The sequence below is a fragment of the Globicephala melas genome, chromosome 13, assembly GCF_963455315.2.
Source record: "Globicephala melas chromosome 13, mGloMel1.2, whole genome shotgun sequence".
In the NCBI taxonomy this organism is placed as follows: Eukaryota; Metazoa; Chordata; class Mammalia; order Artiodactyla; family Delphinidae; genus Globicephala; species Globicephala melas.
Genome location: NC_083326.1, coordinates 61594214 through 61617213, shown reverse-complemented (window position 1 = coordinate 61617213; position 23000 = coordinate 61594214). Strand labels below are relative to the sequence as shown.

Genomic DNA, 23000 nt, shown 5'->3' with positions numbered 1-23000 from the left:
GAGGTGAAGATGCATGTAAACACAAAGAATAAAATAAATATCAACATTGACACTGAAATAACCACTGGGGTTATTTTTCCTCTGAGGGATTATTTCTCCTCTGTCTCAATGGAAACTTTGTGGAATTTCGTTGTTCTTTTAAAATTTTTTATACATTTAAAAATTGTGGTAAAATACACATAAAATTTACCATTTAAACCATTTAAAGGTATACAATTTAGTGCCATTAAGTACATTCACAATACTGTCCAGCCATCACCACTGTCTAGTTCTAGAGCTTTTACATTATCCCAGATGGAAACCTCATACCCATCTCTTCCCATCCTTCCTCCTTCAGACACTGGCAACCACTAATCAGCTTTCTGTCTCTGTGGATTTATGTATTCTGGGTATTTCATATGAATGGAATCATACAGTATGTGACCTTTTGTGTCTGGCTTCTTAGACTTAGCATAATATTTTTAAGGTTCGTCCATGTTGTAGCATGTGTCAGTACCTTTTTCCTTTCTGTGGCTTAGTAAGATTCCATTTTGTGAGTATACCACATTTTGTTTATCCATTCATCAGTTTAGAACATTGGAATTCTTTCCAGCTGCTATGAATAGTGCTGGTATGAACGTTTGTGTTCTGGTTTTTGTTTGAACACCTAATTTCAATTCTTTTGGGTATATACCTAGGAATGGAATTGCTAGATCACATGGTAATTCTATCTTTAACTTTTGAGGAACCATCAAGCTATTTTCACAGTGGCTTCACCATTTTACATTCCCACCAGCAATACGCAAGGGTTCCAATCTCTCCACATTCTTGCCAACACTTATTTTCCATTTTTTCTTTGTTTTTATAGCCATTCTAGTGGATGTGAGTGGTATCTAATTGTGGTTTTGATTTGCATTTTCTAATGACCAGTGATGTTGAGCATCTTTTTATGTGCTTTTTGGCCATTCGTATACCTTCTTTGGAAAAATGTCTAGTCAAGTCAATTTTTAAATTAGATTGTTTATCTTTTGTTGAGTTTGAGTTCTTTATGTATTCTGGATACTAGATCCTTATTAGATATATGATTCGCAAATATTTTCTCTGATTCTGTGGATTATCTTTTCACTCTCTTGATAGTGTCCTTTGATGTACAAAAATTTTTAACTTTGATGAAGTCTAATTTATCCATTTATAGGCATACCTCGGAGATATTGCAGGTTTAGTTCCAGACCACTGCAATAAAGCAAATATTGCAATAAAGCGAGTTACATGAATATTTTGGGTCCCCACTGCATATAAAAGTTATGTTTATGCTATACAGTAGTCTATTAAGTGTGTAATAGCATTATGTCTAAAACAATGTACATACCTTAATTTCAAAATAAAAAACAAAAAAAATTACAATAGTAATACCAAAAATCACTGATCACAGATCACCATAATGAATGTAATAATAATGAAAAAGTTTGAAATATTGCGAGAATTACCAAAATGTGACATAGAGACAAGAAGTGAACAAATGCTGTTGGAAAAATGGCACTGAAATACTTGCCCAATGCAGGGTCGCTACAAACTTTCAATTTGTAAAAAAAACAAAATATCTGCGATGCACAGTATAGTGCAATAAAATAAGATATGCTATTTCTTGTGCTTTTGGTATCATATCTTAAAAACCAGTACTGAATCCACGACCATGAAGGTTTACGCCTATGGTTTCGTCTAAGAGTTTTATAGTTTTGGTTCTTATATTTAGGTCTCTGATCCTTTTTTTTTTTTTTTTTTTTTTTTTGCGCGATACGCGGGTCTCTCATTGTTGTGAGAGCACAACAGTGCTCTCCCGTTGCGGAGCACAGGCTCCGGGCGCGCAGGCTCAGCGGCCATGGCTCACAGGCCCAGCCACTCCGCGGCATGTGGGATCTTCCCAGACCGGGGCACGAACCTGTGTCCCCTGCATCAGCAGGTGGACTCTCAGCCACTGCGCCACCAGGGAAGCCCCCTGATCCATTTTGAGTTAATATTTATGTATGGTGTGAGATAGGGGTACCACTACTTCATTTTTTTTTTTTTTTTTTCCTGCATGTGGATATCCAGTTTTCCCAGCATCATTTGTTGAAGAGAATATTCTTTCCCTACTTAATGGTCTGGGCGCTTTCGTGAAAAATCAATCAATCATAGATATATGGGTTTATTTCTGGACTCAGTTCTATTTCATTGATCTGTATGTTTGTCCTTATGCAAGTACCACTTTGTTTTGATTAGTATAACTTTGAGGTAAGTTTTGAAATTTGGAAGTTTGAGTCTTCTAGCTCTGTTTTTTTCAAGATTGTCTCAGCTATTTGGGGCCCCTTGCAATTCTATATGAACTTTAGGATCAGCTTTTCCATTTCTTCAAAAAAGGCCTTTGGGAATTAGTTAGGGATTGCATTCAATCTGTAGATCATTTTGTGTAGTATTACTGTCTTAACAATATTAAGTCTTCCAACCCATGAATACGGGGTGTCTTTCCATTTATGTAAGTCTTCTTTAATTTCTTTCAGCAATGCTTTAGAGTTTTCAGTGTGTAAGGCTTGCACCTCCTTGGTTAAATTTATTCCTTAGTATTTTATTTTTTTGCTATTAAAAAAAATGGTATTGTTTTCTAATTTCATTTTCTGATTGTTCATTAGTATTGTTTAGAAATAGAACTTTTTTGTGTTGATCATGTATCCCACAACTTTGCTAAAATTGCTTCTTAGTTCTAATAGTTTTTGTGGATTTTCTACATATAAGATTATATCATGTGCATTAAAAAAATTTTAGAGTTTTACACCAGTGTTTTCCAAGTTGCAGGGCACAGCCTGTTAGTGGGTTGTGAAATCAATTGAATGTGTAAGTTTTGTTCTGTGAAATTTTTGTGTATAAAACATATACATATGCATGTGTTTGAATCCTTATGTAAAATGTATTTCTATTTATTTATTTACTTAATTTTTGGCTGCGTTGTGTCTTTGTTGCTGCACGCGGGCTTTTTCTAGTTGCAGCGAGCAGGGGCTACTCTTCATTGCGGTGTGCGGTCTTCTTATTGTGGTGGCTTGTTGTGGAGCACAGGCTCTAGGTGCACGGGCTTCAGTAGTTGTGGCATGTGGGCTTCAGTAGTCGTGGCACACGGGCTCGGTAGTTGTGGCTCATGGGCTCTAGAGTGCAGGCTCAGTAGTTGTGGCTCATGGGCTTAGTTGCTCTGCGGCATGTGGGATCTTTCCAGACCAGCGCTTGAACTCGTGTCCGCTGTATTGGCAGGCGGACTCTTAACCACTGTGCCACAGGGAAGCCCCCTAAAATGTATTTCTTACTGTGAATTACAGTCAAAAATGTTATGCCATATTCAGAACATATAATTGGAATATAAAATTGTGGGATTAGTGAAAGGTGAAAGTCCTAGCAGATGCCTTTCATAACCTTGGAAATGATAATTCTATGTGGGAAGCTGTTTTCTGCGTACAAAAATAATTGTGCAAAAAATATACTCTCTGTTCATTGGTCACTTTGTGAATAATTAAGCTTGTGAGATTTTTGCTTTTCATGCTCCCAAGGAATCAATTCTTAGCCTGTTTTTCGTACTGTGGAAAAAGTTTCTTACTGAAACTCAAGATATTTTCCTGAGAATGTATTTTATTAAAGATAGTAATCTATTAAATTGCATACAATACTTATTACAAATGAAAAAAATAGCAGAAAGACACATTGTGAAAGATATTATAAGCTACAAAGATATCTTTTACTCTCCAAAAGATACAAGTTATTGAATATAATAAATGTGTATTTTCAGTAATTGTATTAATGTCAAGTTTACTGAATATAGTAAAGAATAAGGGAGAACTTACAACTTTTTAATGCAAATGAAGTACCTTAAAACATAACTGTTGTACACAGATACAAAACTATTATTTTATAGAAAGATAAAATTATCTTTTTAATAAAATGCACTAGGCTCTTGACAGGATGTCTTTTCCAATCTAATAAGCTGTGTTTGATTTTTCTAAATTGTTGTGCGTGATGTTAAATTGCATCTTTTACCTACAAGTAGTTTTGTGGGGGTTATGGGCTGTGTATTGTAAAGGACGTTAGGACTGGTAGTATCACCAGTTGCCCTCTGCCCTCTTTCCTCCACTCCCCATCTACTGACGAGGTATCTTCCCAGTGGTCCCCATGTCTTCCTGACATTCTTTTTACTAAATTATACAACTCAGTGTGTATTAGAATGATCCTGGGCTTCAGAATCAAATAGGACTGTGTCAAATTCTCCTTCTCCTTTATGTTAACTTTATGACTGTGGACAAGTCACTTGACTCTTCTGAAGCCTTAGTTTCTGTTGCTATATAATGGTGCTAATTCAGGGTTACATTGAAGAGTAAATGATATTATGCTGTGTATATGACATATCAAACATGGCATGATAAATACTCAATAAATGGTAGTTATTAAAATACCTGAGTTCTGATCAGTACTCAGTAATTGGTAGTTCCCTTTGTACTCCCAACCAAAACTTTTACACATGCCCTATCGTTTTCAAGTAGAAGCTAACTAATTCTAGTAAGCTCATCTGTGCTGCTGGGTGCTTGTTAGTTACTGGACCACTTTTTCCATATTAATTGTGTGGACTTTACTGGTCGTCTTGTGATGCATTAAGCTTTGGGTGATGGGAATTGTGGGGTTGCCTTGCTGTCTGATATGAAAATGTGAATATACTGGGTGTGTCTGTTTTTAAGGTACAAAAACCCCACAGATAATAAAAAAGTACCTTTATTTTCCTCTTCTGTAGTTATGTGCTGCTCATCTCCCAACTGCATCAGAGGCACCAAATCATTATCAGGCAGTGTGTCGTGCACTGTTTGCAGAGACAATGGAGCTGTATACATTTCTGACTAAAATTAAGAGTGCAAAGGAGGTAAGTACTACTGCTTTCCTATTTAATGGCATTGTGAAAGAGAAAACTGAATTTTCAACATTGCCTATCATTTAAAATATTTATTGCCATCCTGATGAGTGCTGAAAATCATTCAGGAAAGAAGCAACTTAGGCAGAATTAAATCTGTTCTTTAAAATGTTACTGTGTGAATCCATTTAATAAAACAAAGATTTTCATAAAGCTTCCTTACAAATGGAAAATAAATGTTACTGAACTGGTTTAGTCAGTTTCCCATGTGACTTGCTTTTCACCCTCTTTCTGCCACTCTTCTTTTGTCCATTGTAAAAAAATGTTAGTGTGTCTTTCAGGAAGGGATAAGGATGCAGAGAGGAAGCTACACATCTGATGATTTAACTTTTATAGTGGATGTGATTAAATATTTAATGCAGGAGATATGAATTAACTTTCAGATAATCCAGAATCTCATTTTAGCTATTTTCTTTATTATCTATCAGTGTCTATGAGTTAAAAATACTATGTGTACCCACCCACAATGGGCCAGTAGTCACTGCGTGAGGCAGGGGCTGGCAGCCAACCAGGCCGGGGTCCAGCTGCACTCACCAGCGCACCCACAGCAGTCAGCCCCGCCGCAACTGAAGGCCCATGCAGCCCACAGAGGGTCACTTCTGTTGCATACAGCTCTGGTGCCCAGAGGGGAGTGTGCTGCTGGGCCCCATAGAATGTCTCCTATAGAAGGCCACTTATCCAAGAATGGGAAACACAGCTGACCTACTTAATACATAAAAATAAACCTTCCAAACTCTGTACTACGGAATAGAAAGAGTACAGAGGCAGGGTGGGGGTAGAGGGAGCTTTCCCTTTTTACTTTATATAACTTGTGTATTTTTCAATTTTTATAAAATTTTGTGTAATAAAAACATTTTAGTTGAAAAAAATTTCATGTAGAGTCCAAAGAGAATCATTCTAATTTATTTACAAGGTGAATTGCCATATTTCACATCCCACAGACAGTTGTGAAGATTCTTGAGATCTTTGTAAAGCACCTGGCACGTAGTAAGAGCTCAGTACATGATCAGTGGTGGGTATCATTTCTTTTGTGACTGAAGTATGGAGTTTATCTGAAACACTAGTTTAAAACCCACGATGACACACAGTTTGGGGAGAGACACATATGGGATGTGTAATATAGTACACATATGGGATGTGTACTATATTAAATAAAGTACGACTAATTAGTTCTGGTAATATGTAAGTTTATTCAGATCACCCTTAATAAATCACCTTAAATAAATCCATTTTATATGTATGAATAAGAGCTCCAAGCATTCCTCTTTAGTTCTAACCAGGATACTGCTTATAGTCTGTCTTTTTTGATAGGCTAATGAAAAGTTATGTCTATTTTTCTAGGAATTTATAGAATTGGACCCAAGAAGAAAGTCTTTAACTTTCTCGTTTTGTGCCATTACCATATTGTCTTGATTACTGTAGCTGGTGAGAGTGGACATCCTTGTCTTGTTCCTGATCATAGAGGAAATGCTTTCAGTTTTTCACCATTGAGAATGATGTTTGCTGTGGGTTTGTCGTATATGGCCTTTATTATGTTGAGGTAGGTTCCCTCTATGCCCACTTTCTGGAGAGTTTTTATGATAAATGGGCGTTGAATTTTGTCAAAAGCTTTTTTGCATCTACTGAGATGATCATATGGTTTTTCTTCTTCAATTTTTTAATATGGTGTCTCACATTGATTGATTTGCATATATGGAAGAATCCTTGCATCCCTGGGATAAATCCCACTTGATCATGGTGTACAATCCTTTTAATGTGTTGTTGGATTCTGTTTGCTAGTATTTTGTTGAGGATTTTTGTATCTATATTCATCAGTGATATTGGTCTGTAATTTTCTTTTTTTGTAGTATCTTTGTCTGGTTTTTGTATGAGGGTGATGGTGGCGTCATAGAATGAGTTTGGGAATGTTCCTCCCTCTGCTATATTTTGGAAGAGTTTGCAAAGGATAGGTGTTACCTCTTCTCTAAATGTTTAATAGAATTCACCTGTGAAGCCATCTGGTCCTGGACTTTTGTTTGTTGGAACATATTTAATCACAGTTTCAATTTCATTATTTGTGATTGGTCTGTTCATATTTTCTATTTCTTCCTGGTTCATTCTTGGAAGGTTATACCTTTCTAAGAATTTGTCCATTTCTTCCACGTTGTCCATTTTATTGGCATAGAGTTGTTTGTAGTAGTCTCTTAGGATGCTTTGTATTTCTGCAGTGTCTGGTGTAACTTCTTCTTTTTCATTTCTAATTTTATGGATTTGAGTCCTCTCCCTCTTTTTCTTGATGAGTCTGGCTAATGGTTTATCAATTTTGTTTATCTTCTCAAAGAACCAGCTTTTAGTTTTATTGATCTTTGCTACTGTTTTCTTTGTTTCTATTTCATTTTTTTCTGCTCTGATCCTTATGATATCTTTCCTTCTGCTAACTTTGGGTTTTGTTTTTTTCTTTCTCTAGTTCATTTGGGTGTAAGGTTAGATTGTTTATTTGAGAATTTTCTTGTTTCTTGAGGTAGGCTTGTATTGCTATAAACTTCCCTCTTAGAACTGCTTTTGCTGCATCCCATAGGTTTTGGATCATGGTCTTTTCATTGTCATTGGTCTGTAGGTATTTTCTGATTTCCTCTTTGATTTCTTTAATGATCTCTTGGTTATTTAGTAACGTATTATTTAGCCTCCATGTGTTTGTGTTTTTTACGTTTTTTTCCCTGTAATTGATTTCTAATCTCATAGCATTGTGGTCAGAAAAGATGCTTGATATGATTTCAGTTTTCTTAAATTTACTGAGGTTTGATTTGTGACCCAAGATGTGATCTATCCTGGAGAATGTTCCGTGCACACTTGAGAAGAAAGTGTAATCTGCTGTTTTTGGATGGGATGTCCTATAAATATCAATTAAATCTGTCTGGTCTATTGTATCATTTAAAGCTTCTGTTCCCTTATTTATTTTCATTTTGGATGATCTGTCAATTGGTGTAAGTGAGGTGTTAAAGTCCCTCACTATTATTGTGTTACTGTCGATTTCCTCTTTTACAACTGTTAGCAGTTGCCTTATGTATTGAGGTGCTCCTGTGTTGGGTGCATATATATTTATAATTGTTATATCTTCTTCTTGGATTGATCCCTTGATCATTATGTAGTGTCCTTCCTTGTCTCTTGTAACATTCTTTATTTTAAAGTCTATTTTATCTGATATGAGTATTGCTACTCCGGCTTTCTTTTGATTTCCGTTTGCATGGAATACCTTTTTCCATCCCCTCACTTTCAGTCTGTATGTGTCCCTAGGTCTTAAGTGGGTCTCTTGTAGACAGCATATATATATGGGTCTTGTTTTGGAATCCATTCAGCAAGCCTGTGTCTTTTGGTTGGAGCATTAAATCCATTCACGTTTAAGGTAATTATCGATATGTACGTTCCTGTGACCATTTTCTTAATTGTTTTGGGTTTGTTTTTGTAGGTCCTTTTCTTCTCTTGTGTTTCCCACTTAGAGAAGTTTCTTTAGCATTTGTTGTAGAGCTGGTTTGGTGGTGTTGAATTCTCTTAGCCCTTGCTTGTCTGTAAAGCTTTTGATTTCTCCATCGAATCTGAATGAGATCCTTGCTGGGTAGAGTAATCTTGGTTGTAGGTTCTTCCCTTTCCTCACTTTAAGTATATCATGCCACTCCCTTCTGGGTTGTATAGTTTTGCTGAGAAATTCGCTGTTAATCTTATGGGAGTTCCCTTGTATGTTATTTGTCATTTTTCCCTTGCTGCTTTCAATAATTTTTCGTTGTCTTTAATTTTTGGCAGTTTGATTACTATGTGTCTCGGCGTGTTTCTCCTTGGGTTTATCCTGTATGGGACTCGCTGCACTTCCTGGACTTGGGTGGCTATTTCCTTTCTCATGTAAGGGAAGTTTTCGACTATAATCTCTTCAAATATTTTCTCTGGTCCTTTCTCTTTTCCTTCTAGGACCCCTATAATGCGAATGTTGTTGAGTTTAATGTTGTCCTAGAGGTCTCTTAGGCTGTCTTCTTTTCTTTTCATTCTTTTTTTCTTTATTCTGTTCCATGGCAGTGAATTCCACCATTCTGTCTTCCCGGTCACTTATCCGTTCTTCTGCCTCAGTTATTCTGCTATTGATTCCTTCTAGTGTAGTTTTCATTTCAGTTATTTTATTGTTCATCTCTGTTTGTTTGTTCTTTAATTCTTCTAGGTCTTTGTTAAACATTTGTTGCATCTTCTCCATCTTTGCCTCCATTCTTTTTCCGAGGTCCTAGATCATCTTCACTATCATTATTCTGAATTCTTTTTCTGGAAGGCTGCGTATCTCCACTTCATTTAGTTGTTTTTCTGGGGTTTTATCTTGTTCCTTCATCTGGTACATAGCCCTCTGCCTTTTCATCTTGTCTATCTTTCTGTGAATGTGGTTTTTGTTCCGCAGGCTGCAGGATTGTAGTTCTTCTTGCTTCTGCTGTCTGCCCTCTGGTGGATGAGGCTATCTAAGAGGCTTGTGCAAGTTTCCTGATGGGAGGGACTGGTGGTGGGTAGAGCTGACTGTTGCTCTGGTGGGCAGAGCTCAGTAAAACTTTAATCTGCTTGACTGCTGATGGGTGGGGCTGGCTTCCCTCCCTGTTGGTTGTTTGGCCTGAGGCACCCAGCACTGGAGCCTGCCTGGGCTCTTTAGTGGGGCTAATGGCAGACTCTGGGAGGGCTCACTCCAGGGAGTACTTCCCAGAACTTCTGCTGCCAGTGGCCTTGTCCCCATGGTGAGCCACAGCCCCCCCCCCCGCCTCTGCAGGAGACCCTCCAACACTAGCAGGTAGGTCTAGTTCAGTCTCCCTTGGGGTCACTGCTCCTTCCCCTGGGTCCCGATGCGCACACTACTTTGTGTGTGCCCTCCAAGAGTGGAGGCTCTGTTTCCCCCAGTCATGTCAAAGTCCTGCAGTCAGATCGCACTAGCCTTCAAAGTGTGATTCTCTTGGAATTCCTCCTCCTGTTGCCGGACCCCCAGGTTGGGAAGCCTGACATGGGGCTCAGAACCTTCACGCCAGTGAGTTGACTTCTGTGGTTTAAGTGTTCTCCAGTCTGTGAGTTACCCACCCAGCAGTTATGGGATTTGATTTTACTGTGATTGCACCCCTCCTACCCTCTCATTGTGGCTTCTCCTTTGTCTTTGGATGTGGGTATGTTTTTTGGTGAGTTCCAGTGTCTTCCTGTCGATGATTGTCCAGCAGCTAGTTGTGATTCCGGTGTTCTCACAATGGGGAGTGAGAGCATGTCCTTATACTCCACCATCTTGGTTCAGGGTCTTTTTTTCTTACTATATAATTTATGATTCATTAAAATGAAGCAAAAGCTTTGTTGACATATCAAAGCAGAAACTTGAATCTCCATTCTTCTTTCTGGAAACTCTGCTCCATTTTTAAAAGGAACTTCTCAGTACCCTCAGGCTCTTCTCAGGACTCCCGCTCCCCCAAGGGCAGTGCTTTCTCTTGCCTCCCTCTTGTGGGAGGCTGCTCTGTCCTCCACAGCTTCAGATCTTTGGACTGGGGTCGGTTGGTGATATTCTCTCTCTCTGCTGCTTCTAAACAATGACTCTTCATACTTGTACCAAAACCTCATGCCATCTGCTTCTGTTATTCTTGAACCCATTGTCACTGTCATCTGCCAGCATCTTGACTGATTTGATTGATAAAAGAAACTTTAGCTTTGTCTCCTTGACACCTCCTCTACTTCAGCACTCTGCTTACCTGAACACACCTTTGTCCTCGTGATAACCTGTGATCATTCCATCTTGGAAATCGTGGGCTTTCGTTCCTCACCCCCTGCCCATTGAGCTCTTCCACTCACGGCCACCTGAACCGGTATTGTCCCTTGACCTCCCCTCCCCACTATTTTCTGACAGTTTATCAGTCCTTCCTGGATTCACTTCTTGTCCTGTGTGGCTTAGATTTAGTCACTTCACCAAGAGTTCAGGCCCACATGTCCAACCTGGGTTATTACAATAGCCTCCTGCTGGCCTCATCTCTGTAAATTCTCTCTGTCCAGTTCACCTTCCACTTTGTCGGGAATGATTGCTGTAGGTCACAGATCTGACCCGAGGAGTCTGGCTCCAGGCCCAAACCTCCGCGTGTTCTTCCAGGCCTGACCTGAGGCCTGCTTTCCCAGGCAGGCCTCCCGGGGGCAGGCTGCCCTTTCTACACGGGACTTGAGTGCTGCACTCTGGTTTTCTGTAGGGGATGGTGAGCTTGGTGTGCCACGCCCACAGGCCACAGGAGCACACACACCTGCATTCCTCACCCGGCGCCTGCATTCCTCACCCGGCGCCTGCACTCGAAGGACCTTGGCTAAGGCCCTTGCCTCCACTCTTTCCCTCCACCAGCCCTGGGTCCACATATGCGGGGCCCCTGCTGTCCAGTGCTCTTCCACAGTGAGAAGATCACCCACCTGCACCGCCTGTCACCTGACCTCACCCAGCGCCATTCTGAGGGGAAAATAGAGCAAAGAGAGCAAAACCTCTTTGTTGGCCTCTTGTTTGCGCTGCTGCGGTAAGGGAATAGGGCGTGGTTGTTATTTTCAGTTTGGCTCCTCCTTCCTGATCACTGGACACCTGGCAGCTTGACAAGGCACTTTGCTTTCTGGTTAACATGACTCCTCATGGCCTAGAGAGTGAAACCAAACTCCATTGTCTTGCACACGAGGCCTTATGGCATTTCACCTAGTTGTGTTTTTATTCTCCTTTTCAACTCTCCCTTCTTTGCATTTTACACTATCCAGTCAGAATTACTTACAGTTTCCGAATATATCATGCTTGTTGTATGTCTGTGGCCCTAGCACATTTCTGTTCTTTCTGCCTGGCATTCTCTCCCCGCCTTGCCTTCTTGGTGAGCTCCTGTTTACCCACCTAAAAAGCCTGCTCACGTGGTACCTCCCTCCACCCTTCACTCCCTCTGTCTTATACCCCTCAGTCCTGCATGTCTCATACCCCCCGGGAGTTATTTGCTTGTCTTTGAACTGTTTCTCCACAGCTGGACCAGACAGTGCTTGAGAAGAATGACTGTGTTTTGAATCATTTTCCTGTTGGTGACTCTTACTGCAGTGTGTGCATGTAGGAAACACTCTAGAAATGTCTGTTGAACTGAAATGATTTATGCATTATGTCTGTGTTTTCAGAGCTTCAGAAATGTTCTGGTTGAAAGAAGCCAGTTTTGAAAGCATTTTTGACTATTAGAAGCATTTTGACCAAGATATTTCTAGTAAATACAGGAAGTTTTGTGGGCTGTAGATGAGGCCTTTGAGTGCCCTTTCCATTCTTTAAATTTATAAATAAGAACTTACTTAATAGTGAGTCTTGAGAAGGTAAGCTATAAAATATGTGGAAATCCTGGCATGAACATTCTGTACCATTTAATTACAGATTTTATACTGCATAAATTGCCTGTCAATACTGAGGTTTTAGGAATAAAGTCTTATAGGGTCCAAATGCATTTCCCTTTCCTCTTCAATGTATGCATTTTTCTTGAAATTAAAGAAAATTTTCATACATATTAGTTCATATATGTATGTTAGTCACTTTAACCTTTAACCTAGTCTCAAGAGTGCTAAATTCACACTAATAATAAAAAACTCTGGGCTAATTTGATTTTTTTTCTGAAGATCTCAAAATACACAATTTTAGAATCGGACGAGGGACTTCCCTGGTGGCACAGTGGATAAGAATCGGCCTGCCAGTGCAGGGGACATGGGTTCAATCCCTGGTCCGGGAAGATCCCACATGCCACGGAGCAACAAAGCCCGTGTGCCACAACTACTGAGCCTGCACTCTAGAGCCCATGAGCCACAGCTACTGAGCCTGCATGCCACAACGACTGAGCCTGCACTCTAGCTGCCTGTGCTGCAGCTACTGAGCCCACACACTGCGACTACTGAAGCCTGCATGCCTAAAGCCCGTGCTCCACAGGAGAAGGCCGCGCCCCACAATGAAGAGTAGCCCTCGCTCGCCACAACTAGAGAAAGCCTGCGCGCAGCAACGAAGACCCAACGCAGCCAATAAATAAATTAATTAAGTTTTTTTAAAACCCATGGGATTTCTTTTTAAAAAAAAAAGAATCAGACGATCTTTCTTCTATACCTGTGAGTTACTGTATATCAACTGGAATTTTCAAAGTAATAATGTCTGATTCAACAGGTTGATTGATTATCTGTTTATCAGTGATGTTTCAAACAACCATATATCTGTGTGTGTGCGTGTGCTTGTGTGTGCGTGTGCGTGTATAAAATTAGGGTAAAATATTAGTATCAAAACATTTGAGCTCAGTTGTTGATAATGTATTGATTTGATAGACCAAAAGTACTTTAATTATATTAAACCTCTTATATGCTCAATTGGCAGTTTATTAAAATATAAAACCCATAACCTATTTCCAAGTGTTATAATTGTTCTATAAAGTGGTCATTACATTTACCAGACCTAGCTACTTTACAAAGCACAAGGTCTTGTAGTCCATCTGTTTATTTAGAAAGTAAATTCATTTTCATAATGATCTCTTTTCATGATGTGATGATTTCCTTCTTAAACAATGAATGAGACCCTTTAAGGTGGTTCTCCAAACGATAGAGAAGATTTGAATAGGCTGCTGTTATTGTGTCTCAAAGGCAATTTGATATCCTTGAAAGTGAGTACGTGTTCCCGTGTCTTATAAGCAATTTGATATCCTCGTATGTAAGTGTAGATGGAGGGACTGTCTGAGCTGTCCATTTAGTGCATAGGGTCGCGTGAAAGAAGAGATGGCCCGTGCCCTCGTGCCAGTGAACCCCCCCCAGCCCAACTCGACTGGCTAGAGCTGGTGAGCATGTGCAGTGGGGAGGGGAGGATTGAGCTTGACAATTTCAAGTGTAAATTACTTTGTTGGAAAAAAGGAAATTATATTAATGGCAGTGTGCTTTAATTCATTGCTGTCTAAGTAGTTTTTGATCATCAGTCCCTGGTTTTGTTATTATTACATGAAATTATTTATCAGTTCCTCATACTTTAAGCCCTACAACCACAAAGTGGCTGCTGTTGTTTGCTTCATTTAGTCTTCATGACCAGTCCTGTGACTCTCACTTTGTAGATTAGTATACTGAGGCTTAGCTTAGAGGTTCCCATAGAAGGAAGTTCTCAGAACTTCTGATGCCTGTGTTTCCATCCTCATCCCGCTCTCCAGCCTGGCAAAGGTGCTCTCTGCAGTTATTCCTGTTTTCTTGTAAGAACAGTCACCTGCAACAGACTTGTCCATGGCTGACAAGAGTCCCTGGAGGAAAGTGCAGGTGTACGCTTTGATACAGGCTTTTAATCAGGGTTGGGAAGAAGGGGGTGTGAGCCAGAGAGAATAAAATTTGGAGTTGGGGGATAAGGGGACTCATGAGGGAACATGTGTGCGAGCGCGTGTGTGTGTGTGTCTGTCTGTCTCACACACGCACACAGATGGGAATGGGATGGGAGGAGCGACGTGTCATGTTAGGTTTAGGTATGAAGTAATATGGAAATGGAAATGTCAAAGATTGAGATAAAATTATTTCCAGACTAGAAAGTCAGTTGACTGATTCCAGTATGTTCCCAGCCGGCTCTAACATTATTGCCTCCACATTTAGTGTGTAGTGTGCCCTCCCCACCTTCTCCAGGAAATCCTTTCACAGTAGAGGTGTAACTCTATTTATCATTGTAGAAAAAACTTGATGTATCAGGGAAGTACACTGTTTAAAAAGAAGCTTTTGAAAAAAAATCTTGTTTTCAAGCAAATAACTCATTTTTCATTTTTATTATATTTAAAATATATCAACACCAGTCATTTTTTAAAGCCCCTTTTGTGTTGGTGAATCATATTCTTCCACTCATTAGTCATGCGACTGGCTTAAGTCAAATAGCCTTTGCTAGATTTCTGTTTACTTCACTTTAAAAAGGGAAGTGGGGGCAAAATAGACATGCTCAGATTCCTTCTAGTCATAAAATGCTCTGCAGAAAGTGCAATTCATGTGACTAAATCTTTGTTCTATTCATTCAAGATTTTCCTCATTTTTGTACCAGTCTTGTTTTGTGTAGGCAAAATATATACAGATAAACATTTAAAATGCATTCCCAGTAAAATTTGCTAGGAAGTTAATGTATACTATTTTATATCATATTTTATCCATTTTTTAAATCCGGTTTTATATTATATTTTAAATTCAAGATGGATTTCATAGGAAAGCAGTTCAGTGTTGTAGATTTTATAGGAAAGCTCAGTGTTGTCAGTATTGAGCTATAAACTCAATACTGACATTGCTACTGTACTGATGTCAGTGAGGACTAAAACTTCTGTATTTTATTTATTTTTAAAATTATTTATTTATTTATTTGACTGCACCAGGTCTTAGTTGCAGCATGCAGGATCTTTACTTGCAGCATGTGGGATCTAGTTCCCTGACCAGGGATCAAACCCGGGCCCCCTGCATTGGGAGCACGGAGTCTCAGTCACTGGACCACCAGGGAAGTCCCAAACTTCTGTATTTTAAAATCTAACGGTAAGCAAATTCCTGGAAAGAAGAAATTCCTAATATAATAATATTAGTCATAAGTGAATGAACAGTAAAAATAATTGAACATTATGAAACATGTTCATATCATTGCAATAAGAACTCTTAATTAGAAGGCACGTAAAAGGTTTTTAAAGCACGTAATTTCTGTTAGAAGATTATATACTTAAAGTGATGAACGTTTTCTCTCCCCTTGCAGTTTCTTGTGCCATACATGTAAATAACCCCAGAATGAAGGTTGAATACCACCAAACATCTTGATCTTTGAGGGATAAGATGTCTAATATCGTTAAGCCATCTTGGATTTCTTCAGAGGCAGGCTATCACAGTGTAGATTGTCATTTCCGATTATCTGATCATAATGATCTTTATCTCTTCTCAAGTGTGAGTGCACCTGTGGTGCTTGATTATTTAGTTGCTTGTTGACATCTTAAACTCCTCTTATAAATGCTATGTTCATTCACCCTCTGAATTATGGTTCTTCATTTATATCCTTCAGTCCTCAGCTGAAAGGACGTCTGAGGCGTCTCCTAAATGCTCTTATGTAGTGAGCGCACTCGGCCTGTTTCTTTAAAGTCACATTACTCTGTGTATTTCCTTTCTAGCGGCCATCACAGTCTAGAGTTGTTTTGCTGGTCTCTTTTCCCCCTCATTCATATCTGCCACTAGGATACATTCTCACTGAGGGCAGAGATCTTTTCTGTCCAATTCACTGCTGCAGCCGCAGTGTAATAGGGCCTGTATAAATCTTGGATCAGCGTTGAATGACTTAGAGAACTGTGGCAGGTATTGGACATCTGATTTCTGCCACATCTCTCGAATCGTGGTCCCCTGACACTCCTGACTTGTCTCCAGATGCAGAGCCTCCTTCGTGTTCTTACCTGTGCCTTACTCGTGCAGTGGTCTGCGTCTCTTGCCTGAGTTGTGGCAAAGCCTCCTAATGGAGGATAGACTGTATCCTCCAGTGTTCCGTCCCCGTGTACAGTCTGTCCTCCAGTGTTCCATCTATCCTCCAGCTTTCCGTCCCTGTGTAAAGATGTGTTGACTCCTTGATGCTTGTAGGTGGAAAGTTTAGACCCCTTAGCACAGCATAGGGACCGTTTACAGCCGGGCCCCAATCTGACCTCTCTGGGCTCTTCATTCCTTGTTGCTCACCGCGCGTTCACGCTTTGCTACCCTCCTCCAGCCCCTGATTGCCGAGGGCCTCTGCACCTGCTGGAAATGTCCTTCTCCTCTCTTCTCTCACATAGAAAATGCCTACTTAAGACCTAACTCAGATGTCCACTGTTCTGAAATGCTTCTGCTGATCGAAGTTAATTTCTTTATTCTCTGTGTTCATTCATAGAGCACTCTGCTCTGGCTTCTGTCACTTATCACACTGTATTGGAATTACCATTTACGTTCGTCTCCTCATTAGACTGAGCATCTTAGGGACAAGGACCATGTTTATATTCCCAACCCTGTCATAGAATTAGGGACCGAGGACAGCATCTCCTGTCGTCTTTTTAGGTATGTTCCCCTTGCTGCTTCCTCAGCTTAGGACACTAGGGCCCTTCATTAATGAGATTTTTTTCAACCTAGTAAATGTCACATTTTGTTCTATAGTTGAATTTTCCTAAGTGTTTAACACATTAACATTCAAGAAGAAATAGAGCAAAATAGAATCAGCCTTAAGTCCTTTATAGTCCATCCCCTTGTATTCGAACTGCTGTCCAAAGTGGGAACCTGAGGAGTAGGGGGTGAGATGGAGTGCTACTGGATTTTTATAATTTTTTCAAAGATTTCCACTCTAAGGAAATGTATGTACTTTGGGAAAAAAGACCCAAAGCCCACAGCTGCAGCTCTGGGCTGAAACAATTTATGTCACTTTCACATAAACATTTATAATCCCTGACTATCTCTTATTCATTGCCTTTGTGAGCACTTTAAACTTCGTGATAGTCCTGATAAGTAGGCAGTACTACTGTTTGCGTCCCGCCTCATTTTATAGAGAGGAAAGCTGAAGCACAGTTTAACAAACTATAATCAGTTAGCTGCCCATAGTGATAGAAAGAATTGGGATTAACACTCCTTTCTAAGGATTCAGAAATAGTGACAAACACCAAAAATGGATCTTGCAGTAGGAGATGAGGATGTACAGGAGGATTCCATAAACCTGAGTGTGGGGGTGGGCAGAGACTGGGGGACTTTCGGGGACCTGTGAGAATGCAGCAGCCATATTTGACTATTGCAAATCCTGGCGAGTAGAGAAGCACTAGGTCCCAAAGGAATTAGGATCAATTGGCAAAATTTATTCATTCACGCAACAGTTGTGTCATGTGTCTCCTATATGGCAGGTGCTACTACAATGAATAACAGCAAGTATTTCTCCCACACTTATCCTGTGCAGACACTGCTCTAAGGCTGTGGTGCGCATTAACTCTGCAGTTCTCCCAACAGCTGTGCATTCAGTGCTCTTACTATTTACATTTCACTGGGGACACAGTGGTGAACAAGATACTCCAGTAAGAGCCACAGCCCAGGAGCAGCCAGTCCAGCAGTGGGATGCGGGTTGTGGCATGTGAATGGAGGCACCGTGGAGGCACCTGTTTCCTCTTCTGGTACTCAGAGATACAGCTGTTAGAAGGAGCATTACACCAGTGTCTCCATTTTCTAAGTGTTTGAGGGATTCTCACTTACATGTGACTTTATTTTAAACCTCACCAGTCACATTCTTCTGATTGGTTAAATCTTACCCTAAATTTAATAAAACCCCGTAATGGAAGGATGATTTCTAGGTGCCCAGATTAGAGCCATTCTATCTTTTTAGCTGCTAGTATTTGACCATATATTGAAATTATGGGCTAAGAAGGTGAGTGGGAAAGCAGCATGGTTCATTATGAATTTTCAAAAGATTATATGAGTAATTTTACACTATATAATCAGAATGATTGCTGTAATAGTTTATTAAGTGATTTACATATATTATTTCAATTAGCCCTATAAAAGAATCATAATTTTGTGATGAAATCTTTGAGCTCAGTTAATCTTAAACAAGATAGTGCTAAAATATTTTACTTAAAATGGAATACTATGTATGTATATATAAAGTATCTTCTGTTGCCACAGGGGGAAAACAGTGTTTTTGGAATTGATTAGGCAGTTATGGAATTGTCTTTTGTCTGTTGTTTAAAATCAGATGACCACATTTTATAACCTGTAATTGGTTGAAAAAAATCAAATGTAACTATTTCCCACCCAGTATCTCACAGCCAGTATAACCAAGTCCACCTACATCATAGTGCCATTGCCAGTTACGCTGACTCCTAAGACGTCTGCTGTGACATGACTTGAGACTGTTCTCTGCTTTAATGCACGCACAAAGATAAAGCCACAAGACCTATCTCATTCACATGTTGAAGTATATTTTAATTAGCTTTCTCATACTCCTGGCCTCTCCCTCCCATGTTTGCTCCCTACACCTCCAGTAATAAAACTGCGATGACATTTAAGTTAACTGGAAATTTCTCCCTAGAGCCAAAACGGATTTCCAGTCCTCCAAGGGGTGAACATATTTTTTGAAAGAAAGAATCTACCACCAGCTGTTTGTTTAAGGTTGCTATTGTGTTCATTTTAATTAAATCATCTATTATTTGTAACTTTTTTAGAGTCCTTGTCAAAGTCTATCTTTTTTCTATTTGATTTATTTTGTGAATGTTAGTAAATGTGCAGAACACTCATCTCATCAGCAATAGTGAAATTACCCTCTCTGCCCCTAGGTTTCTTTGGGTTTGTCACTACTCGCCCTGTTAAAATGCTTCAGAAGAATCTTTTATGTAGAAGATCATGTCAGAACTCAGTTATAGACTTTTCAGGTCCTGTGACTTTTTGAACTTAATTAACTTTATTTTAACAAATAAAAAAACTCACATGGTTCAAGCTCCAGGAGTCCAGAAATAGTGCAAGAAGCTGCACTCTTCTCCCTCTGTCTCCTAGCTGCACAGTCTCTCCCACCGGCAACAAATACTGTTAATTTCTTCTTTGTCCTTACACAGATGATTTATGTATAACTAACAGAAAAATATCAATATTTTTTCTTCCTTTTTCATGCTGTTCTGAACCTTCCTTTTTTCATTTAATAATAAATCTTGTAGATCATTTTATATCAGCGCATAGTGTTTACATCTCTTGTGTCTCCGTGATGTTCTGTTGTGTGGATAGACTGTAATTGATTTAATATGTCCTCTATTGACAACTAATAAGTCTCTTCCAATTTTTTGCTCTTTATAAACAATGCTGCAATGGATAGTTTTTAACCTGTTTTTTGTGGGTGTGATTGTATATATATAAGACAAATTCCTAAAAGTAGAATTACTGGGTCAAAGAAATTGTGCATTTATAATTTTCATAAAATTTATGAGATTGTCCTCCATTGAGGTTTACCAATTGATACTCTCCTTGGAAATGTGTAAGAGTGTCTGTTTTTCTACATCTTCATAATGTGTTTTTCTAAGTGATAAGTGAAAATTTATATCTCATAGTTTTAGTTTACATTTTCCTTACAATGAATGAGATCAGGTACCTTTTCATATGCTTAAGAACTATTTGTATTTTTCAATTGTGTATCCATATTCTTTGTCCATTTTTCTAATGGAGTATTGGTCTTATTTGTATTTATTCATTAAGAAAATAGCTTTTTGTGATATAATTTGTAAATAGTGTCTCTGATATTTTAATGATTGTTTCATAATGATCATCACTGCATTTCTGTAGGTGTGAACAGTTAATGAGTATAAAAACCGAAAGGGCAGATAGATGTCTTTAGGGAGATACTGTGAGTCCAGCTACTTGGGGCAGAGACAGGCATTAAACACTCAGCCAGTGAGTGTGTGTGTGTGTGTGTGTGTGTGTGTGTGTCTGTCTGTCTGTCTACAAAAATATTGGGAGAATGGAGGAACAGTGTTCCTTTCCTGGAACCTAGAAATGCATTTCCTTCATTTTGACGACTTCATCTATACTTTTTCTGATTTCTGCAGTGAACCGTATAAATTCAAATTGAGCTTTACAGAATATCAACTTACAGTTTAGTATCCTAACGTTTTACATTTTTCATTAAGTAAAATGCTCTTTATCTCGAGAGAAATGTCTTCTCCCTCTTCGACCCCTCTGGGAGAAGGAGCATGTTACATCTTTAAGATAGTGCCATAAAGGTTGATGAAAATATAAATCATATTCTTTAGTAATTATCCATTAGCTCTTTATATGCATGGGAGACTTCCATTTATCACAAGAATTGCTGTAATTGGGGGCTTTTTTGTGCTCTAATTTCCAAAATATTAATTTGGAAGTCCTTTTTCTTTTCTGTGGTAAAAGTATCTGAATTAGGAAGGACATCATGGCTCTTACTCTGTGAGGCTAATATACATGTTCTGTTTATTATAGGCAATATTTATATTAGTGACTTTGTCACTTGTGAGATATATTTAATGGTCTCTATGAAAGTAATTTCTTTAAAAGTATATTAGCATATTTTAACTGAGTTAAAAAAAGGTTTTTTTCAAGGAATTATTGAAACATTCATTTTTACACATTTAAAAGTTTCTAGCTGAAAACACGTACCCATTGTACAGGGGAATACCATTAAATAACAAATAGTTCTAAATGGTTAACAATATGGAGGAAAAGGGTGATCATTAAAATGCTGTTATTAAAATATTATGTTAATACATGAATACATTGTCAGTAAGGGTGGTGGTTGAATCTATGCAAATACATTAACATTACTCTGAGTATTTGATATACTTGTGATTCATGGAGTAGATTTTATTTATTTATTTTTTAAGATGCTGGGAACTAAAGATGTTGGCAAAGAGCAGTTGTAATTGCTAGCTTGAGAATGGTTGTGTCAGAAATGGGGAGAGTTAATTGCCGTGTGGATGCTCTCAGTTAGGACTTTCTCACCCTATTCCAAGCACAGGTTGGCATCTCTTCTTACATTTGTACAAGCAAAAAAAAAAAAACTTATTCAGAAGCTAGAATATAACTGACAGAAGCTTGTCTCTAAAACTATAAAAATCTGTAATTTACTTTCAAATAACTCATTTCTGTTGCTGCTAATGAGAAAACCTGAGATTCTTCATTGAATATTTGTTCAAGCTTGTTCAATTATAGTATTTACAGATTCTCAGCTATTTTATACTGATTTATTGATGATTCAGGATTTTTTACTTCACGAAGAGGCTAAAGAGAGGTCTCATTTGTTAAAAGATAAAATGTTTAAAAAAAAAGAATAATGTTTTTGTGATAGAGTGGAAGTGTTCACAATCAAATCTTCATAGATATTCATTGGCTTATAGTAACTAATAACTACTAAATAAATGCTAAATAACTAATATCTACTAATCTGCTTAATATGAACCAGGCCACATGCTATATGTCTTTTGTATAATTTTACGTAATGTTAACAAAATTGAAAAGGTATTTATTGGCAGCTGCATTTTACAGGTGAGAAAATCAACCTGAAGACTAGAGCAGTTGTATAACTATCCAGAGTCACACAGCTAGGAAGTATCGAGCTACAATTAGTGCTACTTGCTGTTCAGAAAAATAAAGAAACATGAAATTCTCAGGCCATTCATTTAAATTATCGTCAGTATTATAGACAGCAGATAGTTTTTCTTAGCTGCAGGGAGTTAGGGATTTTGTCACAGCACAAGTAAAGATAGAGATGTCTAAAGTCTTAACAGTGAGACCATCCTGGCTACATTTTGTCAGGGATGTGTCCGAGAACAGTAACAGTTAAGGTTGGGTGGAAAAAGGGCCATATGCTTCTCGTACTCTTCCACCAGACCACCCCTAAGACATAGAAGCGTGAACCCATATTTTTGGACTAAAGGGGACATGTTAAATCATAATTCTTTCCATTGCAAGTGACAGAAATCCACTCAAATTAGCATGGGTGGAAGGGGGAGGAATTTATTGACTCCCTTAATTGGGAATATAAGGGCACAGCTGGCTTTAGGCACAGATGGATCCAGTATCTGAAACTGGCTTTCTCTCTCTCTCAACATCCCCAGGACAGGCTCTAACTAAAAGAGTTCCCCAGAAGTACTTATAGGCACCCCAGTTTGAGGGGCACAACAGAGACACTGAGAACCCGTCATGGGGGATTGAGAAGATAAACCAAATGAGGAAGAAGCTGAAGCAGAAAGAACAATTCAGAGACCTACTGTAATCACCTTTTTGGTAGTAGCAGTAGGATTCAAGGAAAAAAGATAAAGATTTCATCTTGCCAAAGATCTCCCATCTTCTACTGTATCTGTACATTTGTCTTGCCTTCTCTTGTTTGGATCCTAGAAGGACCTAGAGACCATCGGAATTTTTAAAAACAACATAGGCTTGTAAAGATGAGTTTCTCCACTGTGTTTTCAGCTCTTTTCCTTATCTTTTGGTTTATAGATCATTGGATAAACAATAAAGTGGTTGCTGTGGGATCAGCCTTTTTAGGTGATGGGAGAAATATGACAGAAAGATAAGATTTCTCCAT

The 23000-nt window shown here is 38.8% G+C and overlaps 1 protein-coding gene across 6 annotated transcripts in view; it reads left to right on the top strand.

The window, feature by feature from the left end:
• Nucleotides 1-23000, top strand: part of SPIRE1 (spire type actin nucleation factor 1) — a 207012-nt gene that overhangs the window by 131906 nt on the left and 52106 nt on the right. For all 6 annotated transcript variants that reach the window (XM_030836536.2, XM_060311222.1, XM_060311224.1 and 3 more), the window contains exon 4: nt 4778-4903. In XM_030836536.2, the coding sequence (XP_030692396.1) occupies nt 4778-4903 (126 nt within the window). The remainder of the gene's footprint in view (nt 1-4777; nt 4904-23000) is intronic.